Raw genomic sequence first — 14,020 nt, forward strand, 5'->3', positions numbered from 1 at the left:
AAAGACCTTGTATAAATGCAAATTATTATTATTGTCATTAAAGGTGCTAGATGTCTGGCCTGCTGGGTGATGCCCTGGTTTAGCCCTGAGCAGAAAGGAAGGTGAACCCTGGGCAGAAAGTATGCTCTGGTTGTTCCAGAGCAATGGCAGTGAGAAGGAGCTGGCCAAGGAGGGCGTAGCCCATGACTGTGAAAGTGAGGCCACCAGACTCCCGACCAGGGTCAGCATGAGCTTCCTGGCCTGGGAGTCAAGTGTGTGTATGTCCACTGAGGGCAGGGGCTGTGCTCAAATTCCTTCCTTCACCCCTGCAGGAACCAGCCCTTTGCCAGCACAGGAGCTAACCATGAGTGAGTGAGTGGTTGCTGGTCTGAAGGAGGGAAGGAAAATGGCCAGGATGGATGTTGGCCATCCAGTCGTCCTATCTGGAGACAAAGGGGAGGGAGGTAAATAGAAAGCTCACACATGTGCAGTGCCTTCAAGATGCTTATTAAGGCTCTTGAGGGAACCCCTGTAGCAAAGCACAGGGCAGAGGTCATTTATTAATTATTGTTTCCACTGAAGAAACTGTCTCTGGCTAAAGTGGTTGGATTGATACCAAAGCAATAATAAGAATAATGGATAATAGTATATTGGACCTGGGAGTGACCTAGGAAGCCATCCCTTCACTTTACAGATGAGGCCTCTGGGACACGGGGTGAAGTACTCCCCAAGGCCCCATAGCAGGTAAGAAGTGGAGCCAGAAGCACAGCTCGGGCCTCCGCGGCTCTATCCCATAGCACAGTTATGTTGCCACAATACCTGCCAGTTTACAGCACTTTACAGACGCCGTACTTCTCAGTAGCCCTGGGGAGCTGTACGATGCCAAGTGACTTCGCGTTAAAGGAACCTTGGCCATGATTTGGAGAACACTCCCGGTGCCTCCTGTGTGCATCTGGTGAATCGTACCTGCTCTTCGCACTCCTCCTTTCCCTTTTCCGACACTCGGAGGAGGCCTCATTCTTCTGGGGTACACTAGTGCTCTGGCAGCAGGTGGGCAAGCAGAGGGAAGTCAGGGCCACCCTCTGTCCCTTGTTATCTCAGTCATTCTACCGAAGGGCCACCCAGTGCAGGTCCCTGAAAGGGGTAATGACCCCAGTCAGCACCTCCCGACGCACAAACCTACAAGAGTGAGGAGGGCTTAGCAGGGGCTGTCAGAGCAAATGTAGGTGTGACAGGAGTTGGAAGTAAATAGCTCAAAGTTCACTACCAGGCTGGTAATTCCAGTTTTAATGAAGGAAACGTAAAAATAGTCAAAATGTTTGGGAGGGTAAGGATCACCAAATCAAAAAAAAAAATTAGATACCACCTATTTCACTCCTCACTGTGGAGATGAGGAAGCGGAGGCCTGATTCAGTGTCACGCAGCATATTGGGGTGGACCCTGGGCTCCCGCCCATTCCAGGGCTCTCCACTGGAGATCCTGGGGTGTGGAAAGAACGTGTGCTTTGAAGTCAAGTAGCTCTGCATCGTAAATAGCATTGCCACCCATTAGATGAGTGTTCTTCAAAAAGTTACTTTGCATGTCTGAATCGTAGGTTGCTCATTGGCAAAAAGAGACAGAATTACACCTAACTGGTAGCAGGCGGAGCAAATGTGGAATAATGTAGCTAAAACAAATCACATGCGCCTGGTATGTAGCAGGCACCTCCCTTCCTTTATACTCCTGGCATCCGTACAAGACGTTTATTTTATATCCTAATCCAGTATATGTAACTGAAACAAACGTTTCACCAAAAAATATTTCCCCTTGCCATGTGTGATGCACTCTTATTTAATTTTATTTGAATGTTGTTTAGTACCCACCAAATCGGTTTCACAACGCGCATCATTTGAACAAGCCCATTTGATACCATGTGCAGATACCACTTTTCCACACTGGCTGTATGTTCCTCCTTTCCTTTCTGTCCTTCCTTTCTGCCCTCCCTCTCTGTAACTGGCACACAGGACAGCATGGGTGGAGACCTGGGCTTGTTCAGAGCCGAGTGAGCCCTATGGACCCACACAGCAGGTGAGTTCCTTTTCCTGCTCTCCCCAGCCCTCTGCATTGCATCCATTGTGATTGAGAGGACCTGTAAGGGCCTCTGCCTGCCCAAGTTCTGCCTCCTCCTGCCAGCCGGCCATAGCACTTCCCACCTCCCAGCCCAGTTCCCATTGAGGGCCTTGCCCCCCACCAGGGAGGGCAACCTCTGGCATCCTCTCTCATTGAAGAATTTCTTTATTTGGAATTGCTGCTTTTCCACCTGTAAGCCCAGAGAGCCAGGCATATGGGGAGATTATTTCAGCTGCCAGGCGGGGGGATTAGAGTGAAAAGAAGAAGGACCATGGCCATCTTTGCTGCCCCTTCCCTAGATCTTCAAGGGATATCTGTGAGCACCCAGCTAGGAACGCAAATATCCAGAGTGCTGGAATGATCAACACTGTGACCAACAGACAGGCAGGAGCCCCAGCAGCTGTGTGCAGGGTGAGCTGCAGCCTCTAGATGCTGAGAGTCCAGGGGGAGAAACCAAATTTACAGCCAGGCAGATAACACTCAGAAGCCCCAGAGAGACTCTCTGGGAAGGAGAGGATGGTTTTATGCCCCAGAGAGTTGATCTCCTAAATGTCCCATCAGTCCTTTGGGGGTCTGGCCCTTTCCTGTGGAAGTTGATGCCTGTCAATGCTGAGCAGAAGCCTTGAGGCACTTCCCCGCCAGAGTGTGACTTGGGGCCTGGACCCCACACTGGCCAGGACCCACACTCCACATGGTCAGCTCTGCTGGGACCCTGAACACTTCCTCTTTGAGGTCCATCCTTTGGTTTTTCCCCATTTGCTGACTAAGAAGGAGAGGGTAATTTGTGATCTTGGGGTGACTCACCACCATCGGACAGGCGAGCAGCTTCTCCCTAGCAGTCCATCGCAGGTGGAGAGGTCCCAGCGCCCTGCATGAGCATCTGTGTGGCCATCAGCAGGAACCTGTGTTGAGCTCCTGCTCATGTAGCCCTGGGCAGGGTGAGCAAAGGACTTGAGATGCCCATTGCCAAGGTCCCTGCCACCTGAGGCACATCTGGAAGGCGCAGATGGGAGACAGAATGAGCACAGAGCTGCGGCTCTGCGCTAGGGTCCCCGGCTCCAGGCAGCACCATGTTTCTTAGTCCCCTGAACCTACTATCTGGCCTTAGCCTAGCCAGGTGCATGCCATCATCTCAGCTGACCCCCCCACGCCAGGACCCAGCCTTTCTCAGTGGCCACACTGTCACTCCCTCTCCCAGCCTCTCATCTGGTAGGTTCATGATGGAAACAGCATCAACCTGAAAGTAAGGAGACAGAGAGGACTGGCTCAGACTCTGCCTACTAGCTCTGGGGCCTTAGGTTAGCTCCTTGGGGCATTCATTCATTCATGTACCAAATTGACATTCACCTGCTGGGATGCCCTGAGGAAAGTGAGCACCTTTACAAAATTCTATAATTCTAAAGTTCATCTTTAAATAAGCCAAATGTTTACATCCGTTTGAGAAATATGTATGGAGCTGCTATATGTTGGGAGTATACGCGAAGCTGGGGTGCAAAGGTGGATGGATGTGACAATGGGTCTTGCCATCAAGGAGCTTCTACTGGAGTGTGGGGAAAAGGTTGGGATATGACAGACACGTGCACAGAGATGGAGCCTAGAGCAGGGAGGCAGCCCTGTGGCTGGGGAGGCTCAGGAGCCTGTGAGGACTACCCTGCCTCTCCCTCCCACTTGGCCACTGGCCCTCTCCTGCCCTCCTCCCCCATCTCATACATGGCATCAGGGAATGCCCAGGGAGCAGAGATGTCGGCAGCCCTGGGAGTGAGGCCTGGCCCCTGCAATTGCAGAAGCCTGCTGCAAGCTGCTGTAGCCCAAAGGAACTGGCAGGGCTCCAGGGGGCCTCCTTGGAGGGCCTCAGAAGGAGAGAGAACTGCTAGGTAATTTTGATCATTTTAGAAAAGCATTTAAAAATACCCTATGATTTAGAAGGAGCCAGATTTCATCCCAATACTTTGATGTCTAGAAATGGATCCCAGTTGGTTGTTTGTTAAAGTTCTCCTAAACAGCTTTTAATTTAATTCAACACATACTGAGACTTCAATCTCAGCCATATCGCCGGCGAGGAGCCTGGGCTGTGTAAGACATAGTCTAGACACCAGTCTCAACATCTCAGACTCAGGGCCAACCATGGCTGGGCCTGAGGTTGGAGGCCTATGTGCCCTGGGATCCAGCAGAGGGGAGATTGGTTCCAGTTGAGGACAGGCCCGCTGCCTGACACCAAGCTTGGGATACTTTGTTCTCAGTCTGATATCAAGCCTTTGCATAGCATGTGTTAGTTTTCTTGATCTGCAGGTTTGGACCCGTGGAAAATGAACCAGACCTGCTCCAGGGTCAGCGCATTTAGGGAGGTTATGGACATGAACCAGTGACAAGCACTTGTTTGTTCCCACACTAAAGAGCCAGGCTGATATCGCCCAGGGCACAGCTACAAAATAAGCTCCCATCGCGCCAGGCACTTGCTCACCAGGGCACCCAGGGTTGGATGGGCAGTCTTCACGGGGCCTGCAGGGGGATTGTGGTGATGAGCACTTAAGTAGAACTGGTCTCTTTGTAGAGATCCTATTATAAGGATGACCCCATTGACACAGGGAGAGAAACCCCAATGAGTCAGCATTTGCAATGGCCGCTCAGGACAATGAGGACAAGGCTAGACCGCGAGGCTTGATTAACGGGACTTGTCTCACACTATTTACAGGACTGCTTTGATTTTCAGACCACAATCGGTTTTTATACGACTGATTGAAAACATGTGCCAGTTGAAGTCACCGCTGCAGAAGAAACTGGAGAAAGAAATAGCCTTGGATGTTTTGGAACTTGCCTCTGTTTGCCAGTGAATTCTGACTTGATTATTTGTTCTTGGTTTCCTGACAATGAGGGTCGTGTCCCCGAACCACTTCTCCCTCCCGTCCCCCCCCCACTGCCACCACGTCAGCCTGACTCTGGCAGACATCATAAGGCTCATCTTATGATTGTCCAGAGAAACGTAGTTTTGAATTCCAGAAAGAGTTCACATTTGGTCCTGTTTTGGAAGAAGACAACTTGAGGCTCTTGCAAAATAAAAAGTCCTAAGTAAATGAGACTGAAGGCAGCACATGGTCGTGCTCCTGTGGGAAGATGCGCTCTGGTGGCACTGGGATCAGAATGACACTGGGCAGGTATCTTAACTAAACTTGCTGAGCTTGTCTTCCTACCAGCAAATGGGAGTATGGCTCCTGCCACATGCGACAGAATAAGCTGATGTGAGTGCCAGCTGGGCACGCACAGCCGCCTCGTGGGCTCCTTCCCTTTCCCTGGAGTCCCTAGCCTCTTTGGGCTTTATATTCTGTCTTTATTTTCACTTTTCTTAAAACTGTATTGATTCAGATTTTCAGATGTTGAGTTCATGGATTTTTATTCTGTTGAAAAGCTCCATTTAATACGTTAAAAAATGTAATTCCAGTAGGGGAAATCCCTGCTGATGAGGCCTTGTTGAGCAAAGATTCCTAACTGCCTCCCCCCAGGTCCTCTGATGATGTTCCTGTTGGCTCCCTATCATAACTCTCCTCAGTGGCCCAGAGCCCCTTCCCCAGAACACAGGGATGGTGGAATTTCTCATGCATCGTTGCTCCTGACGACTTACTAGGAGCTTCCTGACTCCAGACCTTCTCTCGGTGGGAGGGCAAAGGATGGTCAGAGGAAGGGCCTTCCATCCCTCTCATGAATTGTCCATGGTGCCACTCAGAGCTCTGCAGTGTTCATCACCAACCCTGTCCAGTCTGTGAAAAAGTGTCCCAGATAAGAACAATAACTGCCACCCCACCTCACCACACTGCTCTCACTGCCCTTGGATGGTGCCCTAATTTAACAGATGAGGAATCAAGATACAGTAAGGTCAAGTAGCTTACTCAGGGTCACGTGGATACCTTTAGAACCATAACTGGATGGCACTTAGAGATCATCAAGTATAAATCTTCTTATTACAGGTGAAGAAACTGAGTCCCAGTTTCTGATGACAGAACAAGCCGGGGTCTGGACTAGAACCCACATCTTCTGTCTCCGGTTCAATGTGCTTTCCCTTCCCCACCGCCTCCCCTTTATGGTGCATGCTACCCCAAACAGGAAACGATCTATTTGACGCCAGCTTCAGTACCCCCATCATGAGCAGTCAGAGCCCAAGATTCTTAAATGTCCCTCAACCCACAGCTTCAATCTCTTCCGTGGCCAATCCTTTGACCAGAGCCTCACAGGAGCACCCAGCAGGCTTGGGCAGAAGACAGTGAGGGCCTGCAGGTGCTTCCCACTGCGGGGCTTGTCCTTAGATACCACAAGTGTGTCACGAGCAGCTCTAGGCTGGACTTGAGGAGATGCACAGTGATGCAGAAGAGTAGACCCTCTGAGCACCTCAGTTCCCTACCCCTGCTCCACAGGGTCTGTCTGCTCTGTCCCGGCTGTGCCTGTAGCTGAAGCCTGGGCCAGGAGCCAGACCTGCTCCAAATTCATGGGAAGCCTACCTGGCCTTGGCTTGGGATCGTTCTTTCAGTTTTATGCTCCTAACCTGAGACCCTGGGATTGGATTGAGTTCTGGTTTTATAAAACCAGGAGCAAAGGGACTGAGATCAGCAAAGAGGGTCAGAACCTTACTTTGTTCTAAGGCATGTTAAGGTCCAGTTCATCTGAAAAAAACTCCAGTGTGAGTAGAATGGGGACCCTGGCTGCCTCGGAGTCCCCTTCCTGCCTGCAGTCTTGGACAGTTGATGGGGAGGGGAGGCCTGCCCTCCCCACCCTGTAGCACACTTTCAAAGCCTGCCATACACTTTGTCTTTTGGTCAAAGAGGTTTTTTAAAAGGTGACAGATAACTAGTGCTGATGGTAAGATATACTCCAGACAGCTCTCCATTTTCTCCAATAAAAAAGTGAAATAAATGAAAATAGCTCTTTAAAAAATCTGTACATGGGTGGGAGCCCCTTGTCATTTCCCGCTTCCTTAAGTGACTTCATGAGGATCGCTCAGCAGCACTCACTGACACGCCGGTGGCATCGTGCCTGTAAATAGACTTCTCCGTGCTGCTTCCCCTCCAGGTCACGCAGCTCGGGCTGGCAGGGAAAGCCCGGGACAGAACAGGAAACTTCAGGACTTTCTGAAGGAGGAAAGAGCTTGTGTAAGGCAGGCTCCCTCTTGCCAAGACCTGTGGTTTAAGGAGCCTGCACTGTTCCAGCCCCTTCCCCAGAAGTTCCCAGGGAAACACTACACTGCTCCTTCCTCCTTCATGCTGCTCTTGTGAGAGTCACATCAGGGTGGGCTCCTCCCCCCACCCCTCACCACGGGGCGTCCCACCTAGGTCCAGGGTGCCTTCTTCCTCATCACGGTCCCCCTTTCCATGGGGACCATGGCATGTGGGTAGGTAGGGGCTTTGGGGTCTTCAGTCTCGGAGAGGGTGGCAGTTGGCTGGCTCAGGACCGTGCTGAGCAAGATGAAGACGGACAATGTCTTTCCCGTGGACGGTTGGCATCGAGTTTGAGAGCAGGTTGCGTCTTCTTCCCCTCGGGTTGCTGCCTCTTCCCTTCGCAGTCAGCAGGCAGTGGACACGCCTCAGCTGCTGCCTGCAGACGTGGCCATTAGTAGTTACTGTAATTACAGCCACAAAGGCCCCGCCGAGTGCTCTCTGTGGGCAGGCCTGTGGGGTCATTGAGAAAGGACGCGTCCCCTGCTTTCCAGGGCTGGCAGGCAGCCCAGCAAGTGAGACGTGCGCACGTGACTGACGCCCTGGGAGAAGCAGGGTCTACGTGTGTGCGGGAGAGCTGCCCGGGGCTGGGGGAGAGGGGTGGGAGCAGGGCATTTGGCCTGAGCACGAAAAATGCCCAGAGGTGAAAAATGACCTGTGTGAGGGAAGAGCAAGGGGCCGAAGTGGGAGGGGCGGAAGGGCCCATTCTGGACCTTGCCTGGCCTTCAGGGATGTGTGACACTCCCCAGTTGCACTGAACATCACAGTGGGGAGACTGACCTGAAGCTTTTCTGGGAGAGGGTCCTTAGTTTTTTTAGCTTCTCAAAGTGGGGGCAAGGGGGGTGCGCGATCCCAAAAATATAATGGAGGACAAGGGTTATTTTTTTACTATGTTGTGGAGCCGGAGTGAAAAACCCTGAGTGCCAGCTGCAAGTTTGGGGAACATGAGGATCCTTGGTCGGGGTCATGGCAGACACCTGCACGCTGAGAGAATGTGTCTAGTTGAAGCAGAAAGGTGGAGTAAGCCTTGTGTCCAGGTGACAAACAGGCTTTGGCAGCAGTTTTGCTGAAAGGTAACAAGACCGAGAGCCAGAGGGTGTCAGGAAGGAGAGGGGACACTGGGAGGAAGAAGGGGAACCTGCAGGATGAGTCCACCACAGGGGTTTAGGGAAAAGTGGGAACAGAAGCACAAAGGGCCAGAGCACTTTCAAATACCAAATAGTGGGGACCACTTCATTTGGGACAAACACTGAGTGACAGACTGCCAGGCCACCGGGACTGGAGGTTTGGGGGAGAAATGGGGACTGGAGACCCAGATTTGGTGGCTGTCTGCTTGGGGGGAGGGGGTATGCCTGAGAGTAACCAGGCCGAGCCTGAGGGGAGTGGAGAGCAGGATGGGCAGTGAGACCCAAGGGGAGAGCTCATCTGGGAGTGGGGAAGGAGATGGGTGATGTGTACTGTCACACAGAGAGAGGGTGTCCAGAGGGAGGAACCCCACTTAAGTGCTGCAAGGAGGCTGCAAGGCCAGGCCTGAGAAAGCAAGCAAAGTGGTGGCATTCAGGAGAGAGCTTCAGTTGGGGCAGGGTAGGCGGTCAGGTGCCACCCATGCTGCACTGCGCTGTGATCTAGGGAGCGCCCGGGGCCTGGACTTGTTGGGGGCTACTCGCTCATGCACTGAAGGATCCCTGAATTTCCATGACCCCTGAGCACTTCTGTTCTCACTGCTTCCCGAGTCTGCCTCCTGCCTTCAGGGTGGCTCCTCCCTCTTCCCTTTGGTGCTTCTTACCTCCTGGGAGCCTGGGGCACCAAGCTTGTTAGAACCATACCCTGAATAAAATGGACTATGGGAGGCTCCCTTGGGGGAGGTGTATGAGGCCTTTGCAGTACTGGTAACCAGTCTTCTTGGTGGCCCTTCCTAGTTGATGTCACGGTTCTGGGTGAGCCACTTCTGGATAAGTAAGGTGTGACTACTCCCCTCTTACAAGAGTCAGGGGCAGAGGAGGGAGAAGTAGGAGGCAAGCGTGGGTGACCAGCACATGGGGTGCCCACCGGACCTGTCTAGCTTCCTCTCCTTCCACTTACTACATTTAGTTCCCAGCTCACAGCAAGCTGTCCCAGGCCCCCAATCCTTGCTCCGGCTGTGTCTTTCTCCTAGCACCCCTGCAATGCCTGCTTCACCTCCATCTGCACTGATGACCCCAGGTGGGTGCCTCCTGGCACCTCTTTAAGTGCCTATACCACCTCAGTTCGTGTTACATATGTGACTGTCTCTTCCTCTAAACTGATCTCCTGTGTGGCAGGTGCCACATCTGTGTCATCTCACAACCCCTGGCACCTCATGCAGTGCCTGGCACAGAGTGGGCCCAGCATGTGCCCCAGTCCTGATGTGCAATGCAGGGCCCATTTCTGCAGATTCAAATCTGGATGCCAGAGAGGTAAACAGCAGCGAGGTGCCCTGACCCCAGTCAGTCAGACGGGTATCAAGGGTTCTGTTCATACCCAGCCTGGCTTTCTTTCCAGGACACCAAACTGCATGTATGTTTGGGAATAAACAGAGACCATGGATTACTTAGAAATCCTTTTTATTAGACCTGCTTTGTCTACATGAAGTCAAAGATCCAGTTGAGTGAGAAGTGCAACCCTGTTGATGTTTCAGATCATGAAAACAATGGGATGGTTGGCTCAGGCAGCCTCTGGCTTGTAGCTTGGATGGACCCTTGTCTTTGGCTTGAGAAACAGCAGACGGAAGCTGAGGACTGATGTCCAGTAGGAACTGGCAGCCAGGAAGGTCTGTGGACAGGCCCTTGAAGTGTTCGTGCGATAATAGTGAAGTGAATGTACGTCCCTGGAAAAATCCAGAAGGCTTTGCATCGGCAGGAAGGAAAATCCAACCCCAGATGCCTGAACAATAAATAACAACTGTTCTGAGTTAGGGTGAAAGCTCCGAGTTGCACTTTTTTCAAGTTGTTTGTGCTAACCACAGTTTTTCTCTCCCCCTCTTTCTCACCAGGGCTTATTTCAAAACCTTTGTCCCTCAGTTCCAGGAGGCAGCATTTGCCAATGGAAAGCTCTAGGAAACACCAGTCTTGAGAGGTGGCCAGCCAGACTGCTCTGTCCACATGTGTGTCAGCACACAGGCCGCTTCCTGGAAGCCACTTGGAATGTCTTCATGGCAGCGTTTTAATGCTCACACAGCAGCTTCGCGAGTCCGTCTGCAACCCACACTGGAGCAGGCTGGCGGTAACCATTTTTGAGCCCCCCACCTCTGGTTGCTCCCTCTTTGTTTCCTTCAGTATAGCTCTTGGAAGATATAAAGTCACAAAAATCATGACGCAGTATTTTTCCAGGGAAAGTAAGACATCATCAATGCACACACCCTTATTCTTTGTCCCTAAGACCTCATTTAAGTTCTAAGATTAAACCCTCCTTTGCTTTTCCCCAAAAAACTGGCGTTGTGTGTGTGTGTTTCCCCCCCCATTTCCCAGTGGGGACCGTCCTCCATTCAAAGCGGCACTGCCCAGATGAAACTGCCCAGCCGGTGGTTCCAGCTGTCCGCTCAGCCAGGCCCCAGGCTGCAGCTCAGAGCAACTGGGTTCCAGCACCACCCCTCCCCGCCGCTGCAGCTTTGTGTGCCGTGTGCACAGGCCGTCCTGACCCGGAGGCTGTCCTTAAAGCTTGCTGAACGGGATAATGAATCCATCCCCCTCTCTCCCCTCATTCCTCCCTAGGCTGATGGGAGAGCTCCTGGGGCATCTGCGGCACTGTGGGAATTCACTTGAAAGACACAGGTGGGGTCTCATGGGTTACCACTGGCATGTATGTGGTACCTGGGCTCAGGCCTGGCAGCTCTGCAGCCATCCAGGAGCAGTGCTGAGGAAGATGCTGTCTTACCTAAATGTATGGGTTATCAGAGCCGGACAGAGGTCTCAGAAGTCATCTTGTTTCGACCCCAGCCCCTCCCTCTGTGACCCCCTAGTGTACAGAGGAGAGAACTGAGGCCCATGAGCTACAGAACATCTCCCAGCAGATTAGGAGCAAAACTGGGAGGTGGGAGCCAGGCCTCTATACCATCACAGGACTCCCCTTAACACACACACCGCTGACTGTAGCCAACTTGGCAGCTTTACAAGATTTGCAGCTCAGATGAGCATCGGTCCACCCTGAAGGCTTTCACCAAAAGGAAGTAGGACCTTCCCACAGAGGTGAGAGACACAGCAGCTGCCTGCGCTGTTCCTTAAACCCACCTGCCTTCCCAGTGTGAGGTGAAGCCCCAGCCCCACTGCATGAGGTTTAACCTGGCCTCTCACTGTTCCCAGAGCTCCCCGTATGGCTCCTGGAGCCCAGTTTTACATGTGAGCCTGGGAGGGAAGCAGCGCAGTCCTCTGTGGGGAGTGGTGAGGAACTCTCCTTCCTTTACTCTCTGCCCCCAGGAATGTCCTCAGGAGGCCTGAGCAGAGCTCGAACAGACTCCCGGCTTGGCCACGAGCTGGATAGCTGCGCAGCTCGACTTCCACTGCGTACTTTGCCCCTTGCCCTGAAACCCTGGGAATTCCCATGGCAGAGAATAGTCCAGTGCCTACACCCCAGCTCTGCCATTAGCTGGCTGGGTGACCTTGAGGAAGTCCCTTCTCTGTTATACAAGGCCTCAGCCCATCAGAATCACCTAGGAGCTTTTTAAGGAACTGCTCCGGGCCCCACTCAGGGCTGCTGACTTGGAGCTCACTAGCCTGGGCTTAGTCCCTGGGTTTTGTTAACACTCCCCAGGTGATTCTTTTGAGTAAGCGATCATGACCCCCTCAGCCAACTGACTGCCCTTCTACCTCAGGGCATCTGTGTGCCAAGCTCCACTCTGTTCCATAATACTGTCATTTAGGATTGCTGTGGCCACCCTCCCTACGTGGAGGGCGTGGATTGGGCTTGCTGCCTACTTTACCTCGGACCCAGGAGGGATTTCCACCTCCAGTTCTAGTGGAAGCAGTTGTGGGATGGGGCGAGGTCGTGTAGCCTAGACCCCTGGCATTTCAAAGAGCCAGCCAGTAGTGACAGCAGTCAGTAGTGGGCAGTGTGATCTGGGAGTGGACCTCCTATACCTGCCAACCTCTCGGGGTCCACAGAAGCTCAGGCTAACGGGTCATTAATGATTCGCCCACACGTCTGCACAGCACACACAGCCTGACTCAGACGTGCTGCCACATGCTGTATCTCAGCACATCTCCACTGCAGACCTGTGAGGTAGCAGATGAGAAGGGTCGTCCTATTCCACAGATGAGGAAACAAGATCAGAGAGGTCAAGTGAGTTACCTGCGATCACCAGCCGGCCAGTGCCAGGACAGGATTCAACCCAGGCTCCTGGCTCGAGACCCAAAACCATTTTCCACGTATGTCTCCAACTATAGTAAACCGAGGCTTATTTTATCTTTCCCAGTAATGGAGGATGTACTGTGTATAAGCTTGTGAGTGTGGAGATGATGTGGTTTTTACAAAAACTTTCAGCCCCCTCAGCACAGGGAGAGGGTTGGGCTGACTTTCTTAGGGGGGACGGAACAACGGAAGATGATAATAGCAACTTCATACTTCAAATGCCTGGAATTCAAAACCAGCATGTGTGAGATTTTTCTCTCTACCTCCCCTCCACCACACCCCCAGCAGCAGAAGCAAGTGGTGCTTATAAATGGGTGGCAGTCACCTGTATGTTTTTAAACACTTCTCTCTAGTCCAGCCTGTCATGGAGCATGTCCTACACACAGGGTGCAGCCTGGGACTAATTAGTAAATGGCTGTGACATGCCTTGAAGATGAAAAATGCCGTGTGTGAGAGCACACTATTACTACCTCGTAACCCATCTCCAGCCTACTCAGCCCTTGGAATTTCAGTGAATCTTCCTTCAGCACAGCCAAGGAGAAGAGGTCAGATAAGTTTACTAATAATATCAGATGTGATCTGGGCATCTCCTGGGGGCCTTGGAGAGGAGGCACAGGAGACCTGGGCAGCCAGTGTTTGGCCTGCTCCCTGTTGCTCAGCTGGCTTCCTGAGGACCCACCACCTACAGGAGGTGGTGCTCCATCAGAGAGCCCATTTTCTCCTGGGATGAACTGCAAAGACTATGAGCCTGAGGAGGAGAGAGACTTGTATTTGAATCCTGGCTCTGCCCATTTAGTATCTGGTAAATATTTAACAAGCAGTTCTTTAGCAGTTAAAAAAGGAGGGACCTTGATTTGTACTGTTTGCCAATTTCCAGTGTGTAAATACTCCCACCATGCCCGCTCTCAAGCCCTGAATGTGAGGTCGCCAGGCGCATACTGGGGAGGAGCAGGGAGGGTCACTGTGGGAGGAACCTTGCTGGGTGAGTGGGCTCCCATCTGGGTCTTGACTGGATCTGAGTTTTGTTTTCTCATCTATAAAATGGGGACGAATAATACCTGCCTCCCAGGGTTGTGAGAATTAAGTAAGAAAAGTGCATAGAGCACCAAGTAGGTGCTTGGCACACAGAAACATTGCCTAAATAGTGGTTGTTACTGCAGACCAGAAAAAGGATTTTCTGATGTTGACTTTGGCCTTTGTGAAGAGTCAGAATGCCCCTGTGAGAAAGTCCTGCCAGTGACCCTTTCTGGGTTACTAGGAAGACAAAATGATGAGTCATCTCGGTTTTATCGAATGAGCGGTTAGATGTATGTGCGGGAGTTCCCAACCCCCCCACACACACACACTGGGCCTGCTCCAGTGCTCAGGGGGAC

At 52.1% G+C, this 14,020-nt stretch overlaps 1 protein-coding gene across 2 annotated transcripts in view; it reads left to right on the plus strand.

Moving 5' to 3' along the window:
• The window catches only part of BABAM2 (BRISC and BRCA1 A complex member 2), a 315,632-nt gene extending 304,900 nt beyond the window's left edge, over positions 1-10,732 (plus strand). For both annotated transcript variants that reach the window (XM_016209812.2, XM_016209804.2), the window contains one exon: positions 10,297-10,732. In XM_016209812.2, the coding sequence (XP_016065298.1) occupies positions 10,297-10,360 (64 nt within the window). In that variant the 3' untranslated portion in view covers positions 10,361-10,732. The remainder of the gene's footprint in view (positions 1-10,296) is intronic.
• Positions 10,733-14,020: the final 3,288 nt, after the last annotated feature.

This window comes from Miniopterus natalensis, chromosome 13 (assembly GCF_054644295.1).
Source record: "Miniopterus natalensis isolate mMinNat1 chromosome 13, mMinNat1.hap1, whole genome shotgun sequence".
Taxonomy (NCBI): domain Eukaryota; kingdom Metazoa; phylum Chordata; class Mammalia; order Chiroptera; family Miniopteridae; genus Miniopterus; species Miniopterus natalensis.